Here is a 26,399-nt window from a genome sequence, read left to right as displayed (position 1 = left end):
AATCTAAACTGCTTACAAAAAGGGACAGGAAGGGCTGTTCCTTTTATTTAAAATAGCCCAAACAGAAAGCTGTCTTCTGTGGTTAAGGTTGACGTTTGCAAATGCATCGGACCAATATTGTCCTTTACTCACAAACTGACATTTCCTCTCGGTGCTGTCCACCTCAAGACATAAATCCTAAAAATCTGTAAAACTGAATTTCCTATACCCAGGCCGGCTGCTTGTGTCCTTTAGTGTCTCTGTTACGCCCCACTGGCTAGCCAATCGCCGCCAGCGTCACAGCTGATATCCCGCCCCACGGCCTGGTCGTAAAAGTGTAGCACCCACCCTCTGGTTCCAATCGAGTGAACACGGTTAGCTATTGCCGTGGTTTTGAGAGCAGCCGTCTCAGCCTCCATATTGAGAGCCGTGTGGAGTCAATAGATGTGCTCTGAATATCGCATGAGCGCCTTTAACGTTGCTCTGAGCGCAATAAGTCAATTATGAATGAAGATCAGTTTGTTTCAATTGTTTCAATCACACATTTTTCTCAACAAATGATTTATTATTTACTAGTTAATTAATAAACCATATGTCTAGGTAATTAGGTTAACATTCCCCTTTTTAAACTTTAAAATACTGTGGTTTAGACAGTACAATTAAAGGAATAGTTTGACATTTTGGGTACTGTTTCTTGCCCAGCGTGAGAGTGGAGTGAGTCTACCAACAGCAGCTGCTTTGCTTAACTTAACTGAGCATAGGGACTGAAAACACTGGAAACCGCTAATCTAGTTGTGTCAAAAGGTCATAAGATCAGCCTCCTAGTGCCCATAAAACTCACCAATAAAGACATTTTGAATCTATATTGAACAAATGTATCTTATGGCACACTGGAAGGGTTGTCCAAACACAACACCACAGTAAAAATGATAATAAAACAATGGGCTGGGTCGGGTAGCAACTCTGCACTTCTACAGACGTCCTCTTGTCTTCTTTGCATCTTTTGTGAATAAAAACTCCAGAGCAAAATGTATTTTTATTCCGCTCACTGCCTCAATTATACGTGTCGAAATACTTCTCCTGATTGTCTGTAACTTTTCTAGAAGTAGAGAGGGCATTGCAAGATGTTTTACTGCTGCTACATCAATAGGGGAAAACCCTGGGTGGGTCCTTGGAAAAAGACTGGAAACACTCTTTTTGGCTCATCCATAGCTCTAATGCTGTGTTCACACCACCACCTTCATATGATTTTTCAGACTCCATTGCATCCTTTTTTCCCCCTTTCCTTTCCTTCAGTTCTTTCTCTCACATTTGCGTCTCCATTCCTTTCTCAAGCCTGCACGTGTTGAATATTAATGACACACACACACACACACACACACTGGGTGGAACCGCTCTTTTGCATAAACATTTCCACAGCAAGGAGGGCGGCTCGGATGTCTGAGCTTGGAGGGCAGAGACTGCGTTGTCTTGGATACAATGATCTGTTTGGACAGTGGAGGGTTTTCCCTGAGAGAACCCTCAAGGATACGCCACTCCTTTAAAACATGGCTGAGCCCTAATAGTTTGCATATGAGCCATGTACATAAATGATCTCTCCCTTGGCATTACATCATGACATGCCTGCAGAAACATGATCAATGGAGGGTGAAAAAAATTTGCTCTTTTCCTAGAAATCCATCCAAAAACTAAATTCTCACATCTTCCTCCCAAACATTTAAACAACAGGGTGAATTGAGGACATTGAAAAGAGACTGCCAGGATGGCAAAACCTAGGCAGATTTGATGAGGTTTGCGCATCAACTCTTGGGACAGCTCTCTGGGACTGGCCTGCATGGAATAATTGACGTAGAGGACTGAAATACCAACGCCCTATGAATTCAGCCCAAAAAACTGCAGTGCTGGTCAAATCCATCTTGAAATGGTCAAATAAGTAACCATCAAATCATGAGAAAACTAACTTGAATTGTTCTCAGTTTCAGAAATAATTGCCTATAATTAAATAAAGCTTATTGGAGCGTAAAGGTACAAAAGAAGTCTCGATGGTCCATGAACTAGTTTCTTAACTGCTGTCCACAGAGATGCAGCACATCCTATATATTACAACAGTTACTTTTTTACAAAATCATAAAACTGATATACATCTTACTTTAATATGTAGAAGGATGAATGCAAAAGCAAAGTCCAAATTCAAGTTCCTCACAAGTAATCTGAAAATATCATTATGCATGTTGCACAATATCAAGCACGTGTCTAAGGATCATTAGCTGTGATGGATGGCATTTAGATGCCTTTTAAGTTGATCAAAACAAATGTATGCAACTTATGCAAGTAAGTTATCATCTAGTATCATGTTACCCGCTAGCAGAGTACTGAGTCTTGATGATGAGCTTTAGATGCGTCTCTGTCTTTATGGCTAATTGCCTCAGTCTGTCTCATTCAATCTCAAGAAACACAACTATTTTGTCTATGTAAACAATTTCAGTTGGGATTTAGCCATTAAAAAAAACAAAAAAACACACTCTCTTACGTTCTCTTTAATAACCTCAACCACATAGTTAACTTCAGTCCACAGTTGGGTAAAGCATTACTGGGCTGAAATATCTTATGATATTTAATGAGCAATGTTCAGGCTTCACCCCTTTCTTGGCAGCCTCTGCTCATACTGGTCTTCCCTCTTTTCACCTTCAGTTCAAATCACATTCATTTTCCTGCCTATTCAGCCAAGCTAATACTGTGCTGCCAGCAAAGAACGTAAGGAATGTCCCTCTTTAATGTTTGAGAAATGCCTTCTCTCTAAAGTGACAGAGTTTTACATAATATGCTTTATTTTCCTGTTTGTCCCATGCATCATCAAGATCTTTTTATTAGTGCTATTTTGCTCCGTTTGATCTTCTGCTCTGCTGCTGTAGCTCGGAGTGCTTTGGGTTGGTTGCAATTATAATCACATCACGTGATTATCTATGCTGCTGTTACAATAAACACAATGGCATGTTCCAAAGGATTTATTGAGGACTAACTGCATATTGTAACACATGCAAACTGACTCAAACATCTCGGGTTTCTTTGTCACCAAGTAGTGATATAGGAACCGGATACAAGTGTTGAATAATTCATTGTTGGATGTTGAGGTGCATCCCAATTCATGACTCTGAACTAAACACACAAGTAGGACAACAGAAAAGAAGAAGACACTCTTGGTAGTGGTTAAAGAAGCAGACTTCAGGCTGTTTGTCAGTTATGACTCACAAGAAGGAAAAGTTGAAATACACTGTGATGCACAGTCCTGGTTCACATGGCAGGATAAGGTACAGACTCTTTCATTTTCACATAAAGATTGGTGGTTGGATCTTTGCTGGTGTGGAACTAATTCAAATAACCTTTATGGTGTGTGCCAGGTCCAAAGCATAGTAACTCTGAACACTGTAGCAGAAGAGCAGAAACAAAAACTAGTGTTGTTTGGAGTAAAAATACTGAAATCCTGACTGCAGCTGGCTGGTTTAAAGGCACGGCTTTAAAGAGTCAACGCAGGTGTAATGTATGGAAACAAGCATAATGTTGTTACACAACAAATTTTGTATTTGTAGATTTTCAGTGTTACTATGAAATAACACAATTGCTTCCTTCGCTTATGAACACGCACATGCGGAACCATGAAAACAAACATGGAGGATGATGATACACTGACGTCCAGTGGAGATTCAAGCAAGTTCTGTCGCTATTTTCGGATTGCACAATGCATAGGCCAAACCAAAGCTCCATGACTAAAGCTGTGTGTAAATGTTGTCATATAGGCACATTGTATTGCGCAAATAGAAGAAACATGTGGACATCTAATGGCTCAACAATAATGGTATGTATGTGTTATACATATATATCAATACAGAGATAAAAGCTGAGGAGGAAGAGAGGAGACAATCTGTTGCTTTACCTGTTATTCGACTGAAAACTTGCCTATCAAGTCTGTTTTGATTATTAATAGACACCCTGATAGATTCAATTGCTAAAAATAGACACTGCTCCTTTAAATTAAACACTTATAGAATATATCACTGACAGTATGAATAAACTGTCCTGCGTATTAATGCATTTCCTCTTTAGTGAAATGCTGGCTAAATGTCATATTTGGCTCTTGCTCTTCTAACAGTGAGCATCATGTTTGGGAGATTCATCCTGATAATTTAATCTTTTGCCTTTGATTACGTCCTTATGTTTATACAAAATATAAACGTGGTTGTCAGTCTAAGCAGATTGATACATTTGGTCCATATTGTGCATGGGCTTTGCAGCACAATCAAAGTCTGATCCACTAAATCTGGATAGCTGACTCAGTTCACGTGACAAACTGGACATAATTTAACTTCAGCCTCTTTGTGCCAAGTGTCTGAGTCAACGACACAAAAGACCTACAGACTCCTGTCAGAGCTTGAAGTCTGCAGACCCTCTACAGTCTACTGTATAGCATACACTATGATAGGTTTCTCTGTCTATAAATTACAATCTACATTTACATTAAATTTGGATTTAGTTGTGTTAGGTATATTGATTCGCCAAGTTAAACAAAAATCTGTGTCATTGTATCTTTTAAGCTATAGCACACACACCTCTAACTGATTGTAATAGTGTGCAATACTATGACATGTCATCGGATTGGACATAACATAATAAACTGAACTGAACAGAATGGAGAAGAGCAGAACATGACAGTATAGAAAACAGAACATGATGAAATGGGACCAAACAGAATATTATAAAAATAGAATAGAACAGAACAGAATATATTAGAAGAGGGCAGTATTCAACAGAATAGAATAGAGCAGAACAGAATAGAATAGAACAGAATGTACTCAAATAGCTTTTAATTCTAAAGAACTAAACAGATTAGAATGTAATCATACAGAATAGAACAGAATTAAACAGAACTGAATGGAACAACCGAGTAGAATAGAGCAGAGCATGTTTAAACAGAAAAAAAGCGGAACATGATCAAATAGAACACATCAGAACATTCTAAAGGATAATTGAATAGAACAGAACAGAATAGACAGAATTCAACGTAAAAAGAATAGAAAAGAGTGGAGCAAAACCAGTCCAGGATATCGGTGTGCTTGAGACCAGACCACCACAGGGAAATGTGTACGTGTGTGTGCCCAGAATATTCCCTCAGTGTGTGAAGTGTACTATGTGTGTGTGGAACAACTGACAGCAGCGGCCACAGGTGACAGGCAGACAGCGGGGGGTTATGTGGTCAGCAGCGCGTGTGTTCACTGCCATCACTCATTCAGCTCACGGTATTAGTCAGTGAGCCTCGTAGCTCTGGATTCAGCCTGCACTGAAGATAAAAACCTGCTCAAAGTGCGCCTTCACTGCTGCCAGCACCAAACAACACAGTGTAAAACTCTTCAATAAAGTAAAATAGAGGGAAATGCACCGTTATTACGCTCAGGCAATGCTATGTAGAAGCAGCGCTGTGTTATTGAAAAACGTATACTCTACGACGCATACTTCACCCCGTGAGAGGCCAATAGAATAGTCTGTATAATAATTGTTTTTCCTTACCTATAAAGATGCTGACCGTCCTGTGGAAAAATGTGGAGTCGGACAGTCAGACAAAAAAAAAAATCCAACTTCTTCAGCCTGATGATGTGGTGGCGGAGCTGCTTTTTTTTTTCTTTCTTTCTCTCCGCGACTCAACTTTTGGAGCGGGTACACTTCCCTCTGCTTTGGAGTCTTTATTCCCGGAAAACAACGGCTTTTCTTTTCTTTTCGCGTCAAGGCCTCGAAAACATGTTGACAGTGTGAAAGTGACCCGGCGGTCCCGGTCGCTCTGTCTCGGTAGAATCAGCTGTCATCACGTTAGAAACGGACGCAGGCGGGTTGCTTTGCGCCCCTCCATGCCGACATACAACAACGCCACCCACTTTTTCCAGAGAGACCCGCAGCTGGCCTGACCAATGCCTGACTGAAAAGAAAAGCCAGTGTGACTTAATAAAACTCAAACTTTTGCAGTTACTGTATGTGTTACGGGCCAAATAACCAGTAGTAAAAGTAACTACGGCAAGCTAAATATATAGTAGCCTATATTATAAAGTACAAATCAGAGGTACTTGTACTTTAGTGGTGAGTATTGTACTATTTACTCCATTACATTTATCTGGTAACCTTTGGTTACTGTGCAACTGCACACATGATTACTCTCTAACATGATGCTTTATAATAGATTAAACCTCCCAGTATAAATACAGTTTAAATTCCTTCACCAGCTACAACATTAAAATGCTGCTTTAATCACTTATATTGCTCAAATGATATAATATGTATTATTACATTCACAGGATTGTTGCAGATAATTTTTTTCTGTTGACAGACCAATCATTTCAGCTCTACTTTTGATAAGTACATTTTGCCAGTACTTTTACTCAAAGTGACACTTTGAATGCAGAGCTTTTACTTATGGCTGAGTATTTTTGCATTGTGGTGGTATTCTAAGGATCTGAGTACTTCTATTAACATCGGCAATAGAAAATAAACCCTCATTATTAATCAGGTTATATCTTCTTAAATTTTATGTAGGCTACTAACTTTCACTTCGGACCAACTTTGAACCCCTGATGAAGAAGAGTGGACTCATTTTTATAAAAAAATACATCTTCAAGTTTAATATACTCCATGTTACTTAACTTAAGTGTGAGCAATATCTAGGACTTACATTGGCAGCAGCAGAAATGCAATCAAGCTTACAGGAATGCTTAATTTCACAATGTCTTTTTCAAAATAGCCTGCCTAAAGAAATACAAAATGAGTGTTCATGCCTGCTTCAAAAGGTTTGAACACACTGTCACAAATTATATAGTTGGCAAAATGATATATGATTGCTGTGTTTACCATTTACCCGATTTATATGTTTCCAGTGTTATACAGTTTACCAACTCATGATGTTCAAACATTAACTTCAAGAATAATGTCATCTATTGCCAACCCTGCATGTGATGCAAACTCATTCCTGTGCAGGTCAACACATGCTTGGGCTGCCCACTCCACCCAGACCAAACTCAGCATGCAGATCAGTTCAAGCTTCAACATTTCTGACACTCAACAACACACTTTCGAGAGATATAATCACTGTCATTGCATGCAGGATTATACATTTTCTCAACCATGGCCATAGTTGTGTTGTGGCATGATTCACTGCATCTAGTTGTTGTTTTTTGCTGCGTCTGCAGTAAAGACCGCTTCCTCATGTGTGATCTTGCATGTGCAGAACAATAGCAGGAAACAGAGTCAGTTGGATGCTTTTTGCCTTAAGTGTTGGAACGGATAAAGAAAGAGATACAGGAGAGGTCCCACAGAAACACACATAAAAACAGGGTCAGTCACAAACATACTGTACCTGCATGCTCTACTGTGCACATGGACATACTGTATAGATTAGTTTAATCACAATAGCACAACACCACATGGTGTCATGTATGATTTAAATCTCATTTAAGTTAAATCATTTAAGTTGTTGATTGAGAGTCATCTCATCAACCATCACAATCCCTTTAAGTTCCAACATGGTTCCAGTAAAGCTTCGATGCATATAGTGTGTTTTCAGCCAGCCAACAACCAATAATTTATCTATATGTTAACTGAATCAACAACAATATTATCATCTTTTTAGCATGTCCTGGAGAGTATATCAACTAATATGAATGAATGAATGAATATATACTTTAATAATCCTCAAGGGGAAATTTAAGATATTGCTTTCCAATGATTGCTAATATCAGTATCTATTCTTTATTGATTTGTTAGTTTATTTAATAGAGATAATACAAATAATTATTGTCATTGGAAGAAGCAATGCAACAGGGAATCATTTTTTTCGGGCCCTGGTTCGGCTTTTAAATTTGGGTTCATTAAACTTAACAAACAAATGGATCAAACTGATTCTGGATCAAAGCCACAGAACCAATTAAACAGATTGTTTGCATGTGTATATACTGTGAGTGCAATAGATTGTGTGTATGATATACACAGTATAGGTGTACATGTAACAAGTATATTGTAAAAAAAAAGTATTACCAGTATTATGGTATGTTTTCCATATATGTCTAATGAAAAAAAAAATTTAGAAAATGGCAGTATTATATATACAGTACCTGTACATGGAACCCTGTTTTGCTTTAACATAATGCCATTACACTTTCCAATACGTATTGTATTGACACTTATCTCCAAAATTTCAACTTTTCCTGGACAACAAAGCATTTTCTGGATGATTCATTTTCAGAGTGCTCGCTTGTAACTTCCGATTAGTCCGTGTAGGAGATGTCTGACGCTGTGGGACCACTGGTGGGCTTCATTGACGCCACGTTTACACAAATACTATATTGAGCACACACATACACACACACCCATGCTGCCGCTGAGAACCCTCCAGATCAGAGTGTGTATGAAATGCTGGCTTTGTCTTCTCTGACAGTGGTCACTTTCATTCAGGGCCAGCAGGTCTGTTGTTGTCTTTCAATATTTGCTGCCAGTTGATCATCGCTATAATGCTCTGTAGGCAGAGAATACATGGGCTGGCATACAATCGTCCTATTGTGTCTGCGCTGAGAAACATTAGCTGTGACGAAGAGTCAGAGTAGGCAGAAAATGAAAGTTATTGTACTCATTTATTGTAGTTACTGGACTGATAGTTGAGCTGATGTCAGTAAGTGAAGGACTTGTGATCGTTAGTCAGTTTTATCATGACAGTGGGTTTGATGCCGTACGTCAGCTCATTGGATTTTATGTTAACAATGGCTCTGCTGACTGTTTCTTAATGTTTAACAAGATCATCTATAATATTCTGTTGCTGAATTTATATGTTACTCTAGCTATGGCTGGTAGCTGGCTGATTTAACACAACCTTATATTGGGAATGCAATGTTTTAAAATAACATTTGAAGATAAATAGATGTATTATTATCAATAAATTAGTAGCACAGCAGTTGAAACGTGGCATGGTAGTGCAGGTTGTGTTAATTGTTTGGGCTCAACAATTCTGTAAACTTCATCTTCAGAATGAGATTTCCACATTTCGTTGTTAGTGTGACTCCATGTTTGTATTCAGGGAAGCTGACTGTCATAAATTTACAGAGTGCCCAGTGAAGTGCGCTTTTCCTCTTTCCTGTTCGTCAGAGAGAGGCTATTGTTGTATTCTGTAGTGTTGGTGAATGGCACATGAAAAAACAGTGGAGAAATGTTAAAGATTCCACTCTGAGCAGAGTCCAGTTTGCAGAGGGTCTGGAGTATTATTCTCTGGACGAGGAACCATACTGTGAAAATACATAGTTCAGCTGTACTTCCTGTCAAAGTAAAAGGAATTTAAATTGCACACTTTCCAACTTGCACGGGGATGTGCTTAGAAGAAGCTTTTGGACTCTACTACCAGGAAACAGTGCATTCTTGTTGGTTTTCCCCCATCTTTGGATGATAGAATCTGCTCAGCAGATAAAGGAAAATATGGTCTGCACATTCAGTTACTCATCGGATAGTAGTGATGATGCATAATGGATAAAAACTTTGCTAATTTATCAATGTGACAAATAATAATCTTAATTGTCTTCTTTTGCAATGATGCAGAAGCCCTTTTCTTGTACAGTTTTTAAAGGTAAATTGTATTTTATAATATATTATAACTGAACATTGACTAAAGTGAAATTGTTAATTCAGGATACAGTTTAAAGCCAGGCAAATAATATATAAAACAGTCTACAAATATTAAAAACTGGTCACCATGTGCATTCTGTCTGTATGGAATATGACAATATTATCACAGTGTACAAAAGTACACTGGAAGACTCTGCATGTTGAACCATAGACTGCAAATAATCAATGAACAATTGTTTTTTTATTATCAATAAATCTGAGGATTATATACACAAGTAATAGTCTATAAAATAAAACAAAATGGCCCTCTAGAACCTAAGGTGACATCATCAAATGTCCATTTACAGCATTAACAATGATCTGAAACCACAACAATCTTTACTTTGAAGAAGATGAACCCGAATGATTTGTTTGCCTATTTAGCCTGAAAGGGGGACTTACTCAACTTTACTTAAGCATGTAAGCAGACCAAATAAAGGACAGAGGTTTAACTGAATACAGGAAAGGTTTCAGAAGCAGAACAGTTTTTCCTGAGATTAGGAACAATCAGTGACAGGGACAACCCTGCTTTGCTTGCTTCGTCGTGTAGGAGTGACCTCTACTGGTGTGCTTTGGTAAAACGTTACCGAGCAGGATTTTCTGAGAAGAGATCTAAATCTAAAAATATTCTCTCCACACTTGCTTTACTTGCTTTTCCTTTCATCCTTAGATCTGTTTTAGGGTGGATTGAACAATTAAACATTATTATCTTCATTGTTGTTGTTATAGTGAGTGAGGAAACCATTCTGTACTTCATTCAAGTGAATTAAAGACCAATTATACAGCAAAATAAAGCAGAAACGGAACATACAAAGACAGCAAAAACACTTTATTTTCACTTTCAATTTTCATCAAATTGTGGTAATCAAAATCCAAAAATTCCTTTACAAATACAGGAAAGCTGTGTTCATACAAATCAACACTGTTACATAAATACACCAGGTTTGCAACATGTCCTTACTACAGACACACAAAAACAAACAAAAACACAAAGGTTTGATATACAAAGGACTACAAAAAAAACTGTAAAATTACATACATATAATGGTACATTTTCATTTCCACAATGTGTATGTGAGTGTAAGTTTTATGTGGGCTTTTCAGTATATGTGTACATATGTGTGTGTGCTATTGTCCATGTCTCATCTCGGGCCGAGTTTTAAAGGAGACTTATGAGATGAGAGGTTCTTCTTACCAATGTGGGGCTTCACTTTCAGGTTTTGTTTAGGCGCAGTTTTCAAGTAAAAATTAAGCTGTGAGGGAAGAGATTGAGAACAAGGTGTGATGGATCAAGACAGAGAACATTTCTAGAATGCAAGAACATAACACAATTATGAATCACAAGCTAAGTCTGGGTCTACTTACTACCTGCTTTAAAAAAAAATCCTTTATTATGCACACATACATGTCCTGTCCATACACATAGAAACGCACCTGTATGGCCTCTGCGGGTCCCACTGTGACAGTGCTGGTGGAGGGGACGTAACCTGGGGCGGATGTTGTCACAGAGTATGTGCCTGGTAACAGAAGTCTGAAATAGTCGCCATCCACTCCTGGAGGAGCACACATGGGAAAGGATGTGAAAACATGCAACAAGTCTTTAATTACACAGCGTCAGAAGAAGCATTCAGTTCTTTTACTGAAGTAAAAGTAGCAATGTACCACCCAAAATATGATCGGATTATGCATGAGCCGATTGTGAGACGATAGGCCCCTGATCATGGACATCTTCAAGGCCCCATCATCCCCTTTTAGGAGCAGGACACACAGACTTCAAGTTGTTCATGTTCAGCCTCTTTCTTTCTTGTTTTGTGTCTCTTTGTAGTCAATTTGTTTTGCATTGTGGTTGTCTCTTTGTAGTTATTTTGTAGTTCTCTGTAGACATTTTCAGTCTCTTTGTGGCCATTGTGTGTCTCTTTGTAGTTATTTTGTAGCTCTTTGTAGACATTTTTATTCTCTTGTAGCCATTTTGTGTTTCTTTGTAGATATCTTGTAGCTCTTTGTAGATATTTTGAATCTCTGTGTAGTCATTTTGTGTCTCTTTATGGTTGTTTTGCCATTGCTTTAGTCATTGTGAGTTGTGTCTTTTTGCAGCTGTTTTTAATCTCTTTGTAGTTGTTTTGTATTATCATTGTGTCCCTTTGAGTGACATTTTGCAGTTGAAGGCCCCCGACACGTTGTGTAAATTCAGTAATCAAATAAAATAAAATAATAAAAATTAGAAAATAATAAAAATAAAAAATCCAGCATATGCCATCTGTGTCATTTAAATATTTTCAGGTAACTAATTTATTTTGATTTCACTAGTATTATTTCCATCCCCAAACTATTTATGTCTTCATTTTGGAAAATGAATCAATCAGTCATCTATACATGTTCCCGTTCAAAGAAACCCATAACCTTATTGCTCGATTGTATAACAGGCCGATCTTTAGGAACGTGTGCAGTACCGCTATCCATCCACTAGATGGAGACACACACCGTGTTCTCACATGGAAAGTTGGCCCTTCTGCGCTGGAAGGCAGAGTGCAAATCCTCAAACGACTGGAATCAACTCAAAGTCGATCCAGACATTGAAGTAGCAATTCGCAGCGTTGATATGACAACTTTTCATCCCAAAAGCAGCAAAGGTGAGACATACGTTATGGGTATGGCTGAGTAAAGGGGAGTTTGTTCTCTTCTTCAGCTGCAGGTTCAGTGACTTTAGCTCGTAGAGTGATGAGGTGCGTATCTTTGGGGTCAGTGGAGTCGCAGCCTTCATGGCGTGATGTCGTCTGTGTGGGCAGCACGAAGCAGCAACATTGCTCGCACCCCTCGTGGCCATGCACGTTCGCTTGTTTTTGTTATGTGCTCATTAAGTTAATTTGTATTCGAATTGTTTCACTTAGGTAGAAATAGTTATCATTAGCCGAGGTTCTTTCCTCTAGGTGGGTAAAAGTAAAAGTAGCAACTGTTCAGGAAAAATTGACCTCTGCTGGAGCTATGCTACTGGGTCAATATTAATACTTTAACGTGTAAACATCATTTTAAAGTTGTAATTGAACAAGGTGTACCTGATTTGAGCTATTTTATCCTGTTGGTTTAATTCACTGTCTAATAATGCATCTGAATGTGCTCATTTTAGAATATTTTAGCTTTTAGAAACTATACCTGTCAAATAAAAATATAATAACACGTATACAATGCAGTGGAGTATAAAGTACCTCAGAGTTGACTCAGTTCTCGGGTTAATGTAAATAAATTGTTTCAAAATGCATTTCCACAATTGACCACAAGGTTGCAGCTTGTTCTTTCCCAATGTGAGGATGGATGGACTGCACGATTATAATGCTAGCAGACACACACACACACACACACACACACACACACACACACACACACACACTCGCATACTTCTTCAACCCTGCAATTGGAAGCAAAACACTCTCGGGAAAATGACACATCCACATCTGTTTCAGTGACACCCCTGCAGCCCCTTCTCACCACTGGTCACATCATGGTTGACGCCAGCCACCGAGACCTCAGCATTGCCTATTGGGTTGTTGTTTTCATCATACACCATGCCTTTTATCCCATGATGCACCTGGAAAACACAAGTCATTTTTTTCATCTCATTTGGCCAACTTCTAACAGTAACTTCTTTCATTTTCATGAATCACGTCATATGTGATATATTTTTTTTATATAGGCAAGTCAGGTATGTGTGACAATAGATAGCTTTGTGTTTAAATGCTGCAATGACTTGAAGCATTGATTATAAATCATACCCGGTCAAGCACAACATTTTCAATGCAACCTTTTACAAAACCGTAGAACTTAATAACTTTGTAGTCTGCAACAGGCATTCAGTCAAACAAGACCAAACAGCCCCTTTCAGTTTGGTCTGTTTAATCAGTGCTGCAGAAAAAAAAGGTAGCGGTATGCATTTCTGAGCTGTCCCTTGAGGCTCAAGAAACACTGTTAGTGGCAATGCATTTCTGTATTTTATCTCAGTACTCTGACAAGCTTGGATAAAGGATATTTGTCTAAAAACTAAGGCCTCTTTTCATACTTGACAGAGGGCAAAAGAGGGTCAGTTTTCTTAAATTAAGCTGAATTTCAACCAGCTCATTTAAAGTCACAATATTTACAAGAAGCCAGAGTATTAGACTTGTGCACTAAGTTGTAAATTACCGTGAATTTGCTAAATAGTGATATTGTTTGTGTTCTGACCTGTTCAAGGTATGAAACCAGGGCTTCTCGGTTGCCTAGCCATTCTCTGGGCAGTGCTGATGCGGGAGGAAACTTATCACAGCTCAGCTCCAGGGTGATCTCAAAACAGTTGGTGTACAAGTAGTTGAAGTCCTGCATGCCTGAAACACACAAAAGAAGACTCCGCTTCAGATTTCAAGTGAAGACTCTATCCTTATTTCAATGGTTTATAGACAGTTTACATGAAACCTTAGTTAGCCTCTTTAAAGAAACATTCAGATTTGGGATTTATTATTTCAGTCTATCTACAAACCACATATGTCAATCAGTGAGCCATTGGAGCTTATACTATGTGTTTTCCATATGGTCAAACAGATTCGTCCAAACCACCGCATTTTGCTGTTTTAACAGATCTTAAACATATTTTAGATAAGCCGATATTACACCCAACAACAGAATTGCTTTTGTAAAACCTGAGGCCATGATTTGGAGGGAACGTTCAAATTTGACTTTATAGACCATGACATAACACTTGGAGGAGAAAGAGACGGTTGAATAAACATAACATTCCCCTGCTAAACGCTACCATGGGCGTTTTCATCAAATTCAAAAGCTTGCATGACTCAACCGAAAAGCTCAACAGATTCACATTCCAAGGAATGATCCAGACGAGTCCAGACCAGGATTTACACATCAAAGACATGGGTATAGTTATTGTTGCAGTTACAGATTAACTGGACTGAAATTGAATATATGCCCTGGCAGTTTGATAAACTTGATGTACTGTAGCTTCCAAGCATTTTATGGCAAAACAATTCTCATAAAGCAAACGGGGGAGGATGAGGACTGCCAGTCCCTGAGCTCGTATAACTCCTAATGGCCTGTAGGCGGCCAGTGCCAGTAAATGACATTATAATAAGCCAAACCCCAGTAACTGATTATTCTGGCTGCTTTCATGGTCCACAAAAATATCAGAATAAACCTAAAAGATGTACAGTTTTTTTTTTCTAGGAGCAATTGGTAGGCAGTAAATACCAGTAAAAACCAGATAACACTACACAAAAAAATACAGTCAATGCACTAAAAGTGTATATTCACATCTGCTCTATTATAGCACTATTGGCTATTAAAAGCACTATTGGTTGTTAAAAAACGCATGTTGTGCCTTTCACACATATTAATGCATTTTAACAATAATGGTTAGATGGTTGATGTTAATATGTTTTTAGAGTTAGAAAGATACAAATTTGTTACTAAAGTTGTGGATTCAATGTCAAGATTTTCTCCCATTTTAGGACTGTGAGGGACTGTATGAAAGTCATTTGCGTTAGGAGGCCGGCTAAACCTTGTGGTTCACTTTAGACCACTTTTAAATTAAAAAGCATGGCCCTCTCCAGCTTTATAAAAATGTCCAATGGACCCTCCCCTTAATTTACAAAAACACCCCTAATATCTCAAAATGATATTATAGTGCTGGATTTCAACAACTTGTTTACTTGGTGCATAAAAAGGTTTCTTTATCAGTACTAAATAGGTGCATAAATAGTGTATTATTTTAAACTTAACATAGAACTTAGACTGTGCTCTTCCTAAAGACCTTCCCTTCAGAAGACTACCCTCCTTTCCCCCGCAAATAACCGCCCCTCAGGTTGTGGCTGCCATGTGTCATTTACAAACATGAGCTACACTGAGGGGTCAGCGGAGGTGCAGCTGTTGGTGTGGAGAAGGTGAACAGGTTAAAGGCAAGAGGAGACCACAGTCAGAGCGGTCATGACGAGACCGGGAAAGCTTGTCTCGCTCGAGGCATGTCATTCATGCTGAAGTCTACGCCAGCGCCTGCCCTCTTTCATGACAATGGACGCTCTCCAACACATTGCATTTTGCACACGGCACAATCTGTTTTTGGACCTGGAGGTAGTGAGTCGGTATTGTGCTTAATGGTGCTGGATGAAAAATGAAGAGTACCTTTAATTAAAGATGATAATAACCGGCGTTTCATGACTCCAGTGGAGTTTCTTTTCAAATGTGTGTTGCTTTCTCTTCAGACCGCTCAGGAGCCCGAGACTTTGCTCACCTTTGGACAGAGAGTACCAGCTGGCCCCGTTGGTGATACCCTCATCGAAGAAGTCCCCACAGTTCCAACCCTTGTGCATCCAGCTGTGAGCGTACGAGTAGGTCCTCGCCAACTGTCATCCATCACACACAGATGCACATGTGCCCAATCATTCACATGTTATCGCACACACACAGACAACAGACAGTGATTATATTTGATGGATGTAACATCTGGTAAGAGTCTTTAATCTGCAGCACACCTTTCTGAAGATTTTGTCATCCGGAGTGGCCGCGTGCGTGGTCCTCCCTCGAATGCGAGCGTCTCTCGACTTGTCAAACGGGTAGTTGGCGACCACGGCTCCTCCGTGGAGGTTGGCTGACAGGATAAAATTGTAGTTCTGCATCCATTTTATGACCGCCAACGTCTCTGGTTCAACCTGTGGAGTATACAGGTATCACTTTTAGCGCTGATGTACTTACAGGACAATGTACATGATATATGGGCCTTTTTATACAATTATATAAGCACACACAGAGACATATTGAGTGTATGACTCATTGTAGTGCAGTAATGTCCTTCTCAAGTGTTTAACTCTTGTTTTTTCTAAAATATTGTCAAAGTTTAGTCCAGACATTTTTCCCTAATCCTTAGATTAAATAATCAAATGCCCTCTTACTGCCGGTTAGACCTATTGTATATTGTCATCTTCATCCCAGACTTTTCTTAAACAACATGAGTGGACTGAAGACATCTGGTTTTCTTTTCACCCAGAAGCCCTGCGTCTCTGCTTGGCTGGTTATCTGGACAAATCCTAGCTTTCTCTGCTTTACCATATGCAAATATTTTCTCTCTGATCCCAGCCCTTTTCCTTTTCAAGCACCAGGCTAATCTCTGCTTTTCCCAAGCCCCCATGAAATGATCCTTCAGCTTTCCTTGCAGTGTGCTTTCTCCTTCGTATCCTCCAAAGCTTCAGTGTATCTCATTTGATCCAGACTGAAAATGAATCAGGAAGGGTTGGCATTTGTTACTTTTCTGATTTCAAAACTGGTATTCAGGGAGCATGATGAGTTTACAAGATGATGCAACATTAGAGCTGCAAGGATGGAAACACAACAGTTATTTCAAATTTACAATATGCTAACTATTGTGAAATACCAATCTGTGGCATCTTCCCTGCACCTTGAACCTTTAGATTACACTTTAGGCTGCCATTTATTTTCTCAGTCAGCGCTAACTATCCTCACACGCTCCTAGCCATATATCATCATGCACGGAGACACGGAGTAATGCCTCTCCTTGAATAAGGTATGTGGGACAATAAACACAGCCTGGGTCAGCTGAAGAATAATCAGAGACTACTGGCCTTGAAGTGCAGACTCCTGTTTAAAGACTGACAGGTGTTTATTGTGAGGGGATCTTTATATACACTTGTGCGTGCTTGAAGTCAGAGCTGTCACTGTGGTGTTGGGTTACATATGAAGGACAAACTCACACACACACTGATGATCATATTTTAAAGTTTAAAAAACTGAGTAGACAGAGGGATTACCATGCCATTTTAAACAAATACACTTATTCTGGATCACTCAGTGGTTCAACAACAGACAAGGTTAGATTTCACACTATAAGAGCGATGTTCTCCGCACACCTATCAATTGTCTGCGTTGTTTTTAAACACAGGAATTAAAATAACTCTATGTGTAGGTCAGCTAGTAGTTTCTGAGCGATTTGCAGCTGATGTCTAAATTTGCATCATTTTGTGAATCCGTCTCACTTGCTGATGAAAAAAAGAATTCATTCCTTTGGATGAAACATCACCAGTTAGTTGGTTAATTAAAATGTAGCATGGTTGAGCCTGCAGGCGAGCACAGGGGGCTTGTTGCTTCATGCAGCCTGTGAGGATGTAATCCCGAGCAGCATGAATGAGGTATCTGTGACAGTGGCACAGTTACTCTTTTGTGTTTGCCTTTCAGGAGGCAGTCATGTGGGGAGACAGCCAGCTCGCGACTGGGAGGACCAGCGCTTTAGTTTTCTCAACACATTTGAAGCCCAGGAACTAGTAAATAGGAACAAAAAAAAAAACAAATTAAATCAGGAGCTGTCCTTTGCTGGGGAACAAACTTTAAATGTACATTTGCTTTTTTAAACAAATAATAATAATGCTTTAAAAAAAATCTTTATCAGACCAAGTACTATAGGTGTCTGTGCATGTCATAAACCATGCAGGTAAAGTTAAAACATCACATTATCATTTTAATCCCTATTTCTTACTCAAATAAAAGTATATATATATATATATATATATATATATATATATATATATATTATTATTATTAATTGACATTATATTATAAAGTGTGTTACATTATAAAGTGTGCATTTTGATTGATTATGTAATAATTAACATCACCAAAATAATAATGCCACACTTAGATATGCTTGATCTAGTGTTATACTCTGATGCAAACAAACACTGTTACATACATTTTACTATATTTTATTTTTGATACTTCGGGGGAATGTTTTTTTTATATTTTCACGGACATATAATTCATTCGTCATAACACCTTGTGTTTTCAAGCAGGAAGGACAAAAAGAGTCCAAATAAGAGGAAAAACGTTGAGAACAGTAGACCTTGTAGAGTCTGTTGGAGATAAGAAGGCAGCAGACAAAACACCCCCAAGGATATGACCTTAATCCTTAAAAACCTACTTTTCAGCAGACTATTAGCGTTAGTTTGACAGCACACACTCTCACCCCTCTCTTCTGTCTATATTTTACACTGCAGTGATCTGAAATAACAAGCGCATACTGAAATACACAAGTCACCCAGAAAAGAACGTTGTCTCTACTGCAGCCAAGCACAACTGCAATACATCAGACATTTTTTTAATAAATGACAGTTTATTATCAGTGTCGAGAAAGTGTCTGCTTCTTATATTATTTTTTATGAATAATGGACAGGATATATAGTTTTAAAGTACCTGACTGTTTCTGCCAAGTTAGAAATATTAGCTTGAAGCTTGATGAGCGGGTTTCAATAGTCTCATATCAAGAAAAAGACAGACTCGAGACACTGAGCAGATGCTTCTGAGTGCAATCACAGGTTTGTAAGACAGTCACGCAGTATCTCAAGGTAGCAGGTAACAGCTACACTAGGAGACCGCAGAGTAGGTCAGTTCAAATTCCCATTGCGGTGGCAAAATGACAAAAATGTTTAGCTCAAGCTGAAGGTCTTCTCCATATACAGTACACATACGCACATCTTGTATGGTCGCTATGATTCCAAGAGTGAAAGAGCTTTAGAGGACTTCTGTATGCAAACTTTATTCAGTCATCTTCCGCTGACATCCTTTTAAAGTTGTAAAGCGTATCCTGAGCTTTGAATTCATCTTCTACGCTCCAAAAATCCACATTTACATCAAACAGATAAGAATAAATAAAATGTGCACACTCATATTATTTTTAAAGGTTGCAAGTTTGGGTTTAAAGGATATTTTCAGTCATGCTTTTGTCCCGCTTTGTATTCTCAGTTGGAACGAGTAAGGCTGCCATTTTGCCCGGCTGTTTCATTTCGCAAAGACAAAGGAGAGCGGTCTCTTTCTGACCCCGAGGAAGAAAAGCACCGTTTATGTGAGGAGCCATACGTAGGTTTTACAGTAAGATAAGCAAACACACCCTTTCAAACGGGCCAGACAGCATACAGGCGCACACAAACATACACATGAAACTGCGTCTACTTACTGTTTGAATTCATGACCAGTTTTTTTTATTATTCAGTGAAAGCTCAACTGGCGCTGGAGTCGGATCCAGCCCAAATCTCATGAAATAGTTTATGTCAACAAAGTTAAAGCCAAGATAACTCAGCTATGTTACAGTTGCTCATTATTCAACTCCATATTCAAACACTGGCACAAGCATGAGAAATGTACTCATCCATCTTCCTCTGTCCTTCTCTCCCACACAAGCACATACATGTATTTGCACACATAATCACAGACATTATAGACATACTGTAGGTAAATATCTCCCTGGTAATATCCAGTAGCACTGACCTGTTGCTCCCAGTTGTCCGGCAGGGGCAGGTGGTGGTTCAGCCCGTTTGTCTTCTCGTAGTAGTACACGAGTGCGTTCAGGTCTGGAAAGTTCCGGTTCAGATCCATTTCTCTGGCGTTCCCTCGACCCACCAGGTAGCCGTTAAACTCTGGACCCTGTTCATGCACAGACAGCAGCTACAGTTGGGTTGCATTGTTGTTTTCCAGCATAGTGATTTAATTATGATGTTTTGCCTTCTTGGGTCTTTCAAGCTATGAGTTCATATTGCTTGGAAGCAGCAAAGGAAAACTGGTTGCGTATTCCACAAACAACAGTCAACAGTTTTTTTTTTATGGATATAGCATTTAATTCAGAATACTTTCCTTATTTTCCACACTCAAATCCTTCCCATAAAAAGATGTTAATACTACACAAACAAGATAAAATTCAATAAAAGTCTATAATATTGCATGGGTAGACACAAAGTGTATGGATCTCAGGACTCATGAGATTTTGTCCTTTTGAGTGAAATGTCTCAATAACTATTGGATGGATTGCCATGAAATTTGATGCAAACATTCATGTTCCTCAGAGGATGAATCCGTCATGACTTTGGTGATTCCTATACATTTCTTCTCGTGCCATCATCAGGCCAAAATGTAAGATTTGTTGATTTGAACCGCGGGGAACATGGTAATACACCTACATTTAAATGTGTTGACTGTCATTGTGAGCATGTAAGCATGTTGAGTCTGACGTTAGCACTTAGTGGACGGCCTCACCGAGCTTCTTTACTGACGATGAAGCAAAGATACTGTAGCCTTTTTCTTTCTTTTTTTACATCTGATACAATTCCAAAAAAAACATTTGTTCCAGAATAGGAACAAGACTTTCTGATCTGCTGTAAGACAACTGAAAGAACAGACTGGACTCTGTAAAACTTACAATTGTTGATGCCATGGCCACAATATGAAAAAAAAATGTGTTGCTCAATCTGTACCTAAAAACAACGATATGAAATGAAGTAGCCTCCCCAGTATTGTCCAGATGCTGCTGCTGCATATAAACATCTGTTGATGCAACAAATTATAGTGCTTTGTTTGTGTGTCATCTGAGTGGAAAATAGAGGGACAGTCAGGTGTAACTGGTCTGCTCAGGACATATAATTAGTCTCAAAGAGATCATGCACATGTGTGTGTGTGTCTGTTGTTTCACTGCCCATGTAATTACCTAGAAAGCTGGGTAGGGGCTTTCTCAGCTAGCTGCTCGATGGGATTATTACAGACATTAGCAAACAGTGGAAGATTTCATAAAATAAATGGTTCTGGCTCTTGGTTGCATGTCTTCAGTGGATATAAACACTCACATACCTTTAGATATATGTTATTTGATGGAGACACATAAGATGTGTGCTCTGATGTGATTTAACTTGCAGGCGTTAAGTTTTCCTGAGGGAACATTTCCACTGGCAAGAATCCAATCAAGAAAACATTTGGAAACTTGTGCAAATGATTGTGCTGAAGAAAAGGTGTTTTGTTTTTTTGCACATGGAAGCCTGGATCTCACATGTAGGTCAGTGTGTACATTACCTGTTTGGCAGCCACTTCATAGCCATCCGGGTTCATGGAGGGCAGGATGTGGATGCGCGTGTCATGGATCAGCCTCATGATCCGCTGGTTTCCGGCCCGATACTCCTCGCACATGAACTGGGAGAACTTAATGAGCAGTTCACGACCGAGCACTTCGTTGCCATGCATGTTGCCCACGTACTTGAACTCTGGCTCCACTGGGAAGGAAGTGGAGAGGTGGAGGCGCCCATGAGGGTCAAAAAGCCACACAGAGCTGCTGAGCGTGACATTTAAAATGCCTGATTATGCACGCAAACATACACACACATGAGCACTCTCATGAAAATACAGTAGACTCATTAAGTAGGCTTTCTTTTTCACGTTTGGAATTCAACCTATGAGTCTTTATGGGAGTAACTTGAGCTTCTATGTTACAGGATTTATATTTCCCACTTTATTATTCTATGCATTTGTTTTACTTGTCAAAATCAGACAGAATCATTACCCACAATGCAACTTGACTGCCAACATTTCTGTCTGAGATTCTTGTGTGTTGGACCAATGTAGCCTCGATATGAGGAGCTACTGAGGACTACCATGAATAGTCATACCAGACCCAGTAGGAACCAAACCCTTTGTGTATTGTATTGAGGTAGGATGCGGTGTGTTTTTTTTTGCTTATGTATTCAACTTTTTTTCATTTGCAAGAGGAAGATTGTGCATTTTTTTGTACATTATTGATTTTTTTTGATAAGGTAGTTCTCAAGGTTCTGACAAAGGTGAGTTCTGTGGAGTGAGTCTGATTACAACTGATTGAATTATTTGGATAAGATCATCTGGCATTCCTGGGGGTATTTGTCACTGATTGGGCGAGCCGCCTATCCAAACAGTCTCCCTCTCTGAATAGGGTTCCCTCCTCCCAGGGGTCCCTCCATTAATCACTGCTGCAGCGTTGATAGAGCGAAGGACCCCCAAACTCTGCAGCTACACAGAGCCACTGCTAGTACCCTATCTGTATGTTTTTACACTAAAAGCATGGCAAATATATTTTGTTTGCACTTGTGTTGCCCATGAGATGGAGTAAGTAAGTGTAGGTTTTTGGGCGGTGGGGTATTGTGGGGAAGAGCAGATACTTCCAAATGTATGAACACCCTTCACTAATTGCTTCAGGCACCCAAATGGCAGCTTTGGCGCTGCAATTCACCTCCTTTTCTTTAACGTGGGGCCAACTGGCCTCAGGTTCAAAAAACAGTGTTGGCTCTAGCGTGCAGCTTAAAAAAACACACACACACTCAGCAGCATGCGAAAGAAGTGAACTTCCTAAAGGGAGCAAGGTGGTTGACCCAGACAAGACCTCAGGTCTTGTGCACAGTTCCTGTTTTTCACCCTCGGTCATCTCGCAGCAGAACAGGCGTACATCCTTCTATTCTACTGAAGGAAGCCCCTACGTGTGCAAATGCAGAAAAAGAATGCAAGCTCAGTCGCAGCCAAAAAAGCATTCCCCTGCAGTTGTCAAGTTGTGGTTTTTTCAAAGAACTGCCATTTAAAATGGAAAAATCTTCTAAATCACCTATGAGTGTAGCCTGTTTTCACTACATGCATTAGCAATGACGAGGTTATGGTTTTCAATTTGTAACCAATAAAATAAACACCTGGAGAGTTAAGTTAGTGGTTAGGAAAGCTTTCAGGGTTAAAGCCTTGACTCAAAGTGAACTCCTGTGTCGTCTGCTCAGATTTGAATCACAACCCGGATTATGTCAGTGGTTGGATGGCAAAATTTGAAATGGATCACAGATGTGCACTCTTTTTCTACTTTTGCTGTTTTATTTTCACTTTTATTTTTCCAAAGATTAATTGGGATAACTAGAAGCTTGCATTTCATCTCTTGGAGAGAGAAAAACAGAGCCCTGTACAGACTGCTCTGTCTTCTGCCAGCTATGTTCTCACTCCCCACAGCAAGAAGTGCAAAACAAATGGGCAGCCGTGTATTAGCTTGTGCTTTTGAAATCCATAATCAATATAACACGGTTCGCTGTACCCCCAGAACATTGTATCATGCTGGTTTCTCAGCTTCAAATGTTGCTTAGCGGCATTTGACACAAGTGTGAGCTTGCTGTCATATTCTAACTCATTTAAACATGTTTTCCCATTTTTGATTAAAATTGAAGAATATATTAACTTGAAATGTGCTGTATATCTGTTATTATGAGTGATACCCTACTTTGCAGTTGTTTTAGTCTGGACGTGCAGATTGAGATAAAGAAATCCCTCATCAAAACACCTTTGATCTCATTGCAGGCTCATCCTCACTGCGCTGACAGTGGGAGTTACTCACATGCTTCATGGATGCCCGGGTTATCACTCAACTCCAGCACGTAGAGGTGGCGCCCTTCCACGCTGCGCCCGATGCTGTAAATGCGCGTGATGTAGGGGCATTCGCTCTGCACTGCAAACAGGGCTCGCACCATGTCCTCGTAGCGGTGATGCTGGAACTCTGATCCGCACACCAAGAGCCCCATCAGCCCCAGCAGGAGAGCAGAGACCCAGGGAAGAGTCCGCCCCTGCTGCATGGTCCCTCAGCCCAAGTTGTGCAGTACAGAAGAAGAGGAGAGTTGTCTGGAGAGGAGACTTCCTGCAACTATATGCAAATCACTTTCAGATGTATATGTATCTCCTTACACACCAAACATTCTGCTTTCTGCTTTCTTGTCCACTTCTTTCTCCTGCTCTCCCTCTCCTTGTGCCTCCTCCCACGTACAGTCCTCACACTGAAGAGCAAGTAAGGACAGCCCCCTGCTCCTTCTTTGTCTCACTCTCCTCCTCCAACAGCTGCTTCTCTCCCTCTCTCTTTCCCTTTGGGTGCTTATCAAGTACATGCTACTTGCTTTATTGGCGCTTTGAGTACTTCTGCTTCAAGTAGTTTGCCCCGCAGCCCCCTCGGCTCTGTGCACACACAATCTGAATTTCATTCTGTCTCTGAGACACTCATTTTCTCTCCCTTTCTTTGTCTCTAACTCTTGTTCTATACTCCCTTCCTGGGAAAGAGGGGTTGTTTCCACGGCACTGCTCTCCCCAACCCCTGCAGCCCCTCAATCATCCATTCATTAACTCTTAAGTCAACAGTGTGTGTGTGTGTGTGTGTGTGTGTGTGTGTGTGTGTGTGTGTGTGTGTGTGTGTGTGTGTGTGTGTGTGTGTGCGCGCACACACTCGTGTGCCTGCACTGAATCAGTGTGAGAGCTCTTTCGCAACCTTTGGACTTTTTATTTTGTTGCTCCATTTCCTCGAAGCCCTATTCTCTCTCACTCACACACACACACACACACACACACACACACACACACACACACACACACACACACACACACACACACACACACACACATACATGCTCTGATAGTCCAGAGAAGAAAGACCAAATGCTGCAATTAAACTTTTGAGATATATGGGTTGATGCCAAGAAGTGTGCACCCCCCACAAACTCACACACACACACACACACACACACACACACACACACACACACACACACACACACACACACACACACATTTACTGCAAAGTATGCAAGGGGTGCTGTCAATCAAACCTGCTGGAGAAAAGAGGAGCTTTTTCCTCACAGCATGTTGTGCAACCGCTTGTGGAAGTTTAAAAAAAAAGAAGAGAAGGAAGGGCAAACGTGGAGCAAGAGAAAGAGTCACAGATGGAGAGTTGAGTAACACAAGGCTCAAGAGGAAGGAGAACAACAAGAAGGATGGAGAGAAATCAGGAAAAAAGAAGGATGATAGGGTTTCATTCCATGAAAATGTGCTTCTCTGCTATTTTCCTCAAGATGTTAAGCTGAAACTGCTTCTCACATCTACAAATCATGTGCCATCGATGCCCTTCCAAATGACAAGCTGAAGTGATTCGGGACTGCATTGGACTTTCTTCATTGTCCCTACTGGTGATTGTTTCTCTTCGGCTTCATTCTTTACATCTGTTTAGCCTCAAGGCTTCGCTCCACTCGCCAGTCCCGTTCATATCTCACTGCCATGCCAACGACGCTCTGTTCAATGAAACAATCCCAGCAAGACGCACATTGGCCCTAAATTGTTGAAAACATTTCAGGAGTTCAGCTTGACTCTTGGAATCCAAATATTATGGATAAAGTCCAGGTTTGAATTTTAACCTACCTAAATGAGTTGTACAGACATGTGTGACTTATTGTTAGGAAATGACATCTGGTGGATGTAAGTTGTACTACAACCATGGACACCAGTGATGCAGGGTGGTAACATCCTTCCTATTTAACCATTATCGCATAAATAAACCTATAGAATAACTGTATGTTGTCCAGTCATTGTGAATCAAACTAATATTAATTGAAGTTAGCTAGTACTGTATATAACCACAAGTTTGCACCTTGTTTGAAAGGGGGGACAGCATGTTACCATAATTGAAATGCAAAGAAAAATCTAGAGGGGAATTATTAAAATGTGATTTTCATTTTATTTAGTCGATAGGAAAATGTGTGACGACCCTAAATTGGCTTCAGGCAGTATTCTTTCCCATTAAAAATCTTTATTTGTATATCAACATGGCAGAGCCATTTATAGCCTGTGAAATAAGATTAATTATGTCAGTATTTGGCCAACAGCAACTCTTTGTCTCTAAATATATAAATGGAAAAGCACCCATTTTTATTACAAACAACAACCAGATGTATGTTTAATGAAAACAACCTGAGGCCTTCTCTTGAAACATTTACATATCAGGCTGTTGTTATTCCATATTTCATTTTTTTTACAAATGTATTGCGTAATTATTTGGCATTGCTAAAAAATAAAAAGGCATTTTATATCTAGTGCACGCTGCACTAGAGTGTTTAGACCTACCAAGTGACTGACACTCG

The 26,399-nt window shown here is 39.7% G+C and overlaps 1 protein-coding gene across 1 annotated transcript; it reads right to left on the bottom strand.

Moving 5' to 3' along the window:
* Positions 1-10,471: 10,471 nt before the first annotated feature.
* Positions 10,472-24,239, bottom strand: cpn1 (carboxypeptidase N, polypeptide 1). Its single transcript, XM_079234944.1, has 9 exons — positions 23,843-24,239; positions 21,529-21,725; positions 19,960-20,115; positions 16,164-16,340; positions 15,923-16,034; positions 13,870-14,009; positions 13,141-13,240; positions 11,092-11,210; positions 10,472-10,910 (listed from the first exon to the last, which is right to left on the bottom strand). Exons 1-9 carry the CDS (start codon positions 24,075-24,077, stop codon positions 10,800-10,802), a joined length of 1,347 nt encoding a protein of 448 aa, XP_079091070.1. The 5' UTR covers positions 24,078-24,239; the 3' UTR covers positions 10,472-10,799.
* Between the last annotated feature and the right edge of the window lie 2,160 nt (positions 24,240-26,399).

The sequence above is a fragment of the Taurulus bubalis genome (genome assembly GCF_910589615.1).
Source record: "Taurulus bubalis genome assembly, chromosome: 2".
NCBI lineage: Eukaryota > Metazoa > Chordata > Actinopteri > Perciformes > Cottidae > Taurulus > Taurulus bubalis.
The sequence above is the reverse complement of the archived record's forward strand: the minus strand, read 5'-3'. Positions and strand labels throughout refer to the sequence as shown.

Coding starts and splice junctions, on each gene's coding strand:
- cpn1 (XM_079234944.1), bottom strand. CDS start 24,077: ATGCAGCAGGGGCGGACTCTTCCCTGGGTCTCTGCTCTCCTGCTGGGG. Junction 20,116..21,528: donor ATGAAGTGGCTGCCAAACAG/GTAATGTACACA, acceptor GTGCATGAACAG/GGTCCAGAGTTTAACGGCTA. Junction 11,211..13,140: donor CAACCATGATGTGACCAGTG/GTGAGAAGGGGC, acceptor GTGCTCCTCCAG/GAGTGGATGGCGACTATTTC.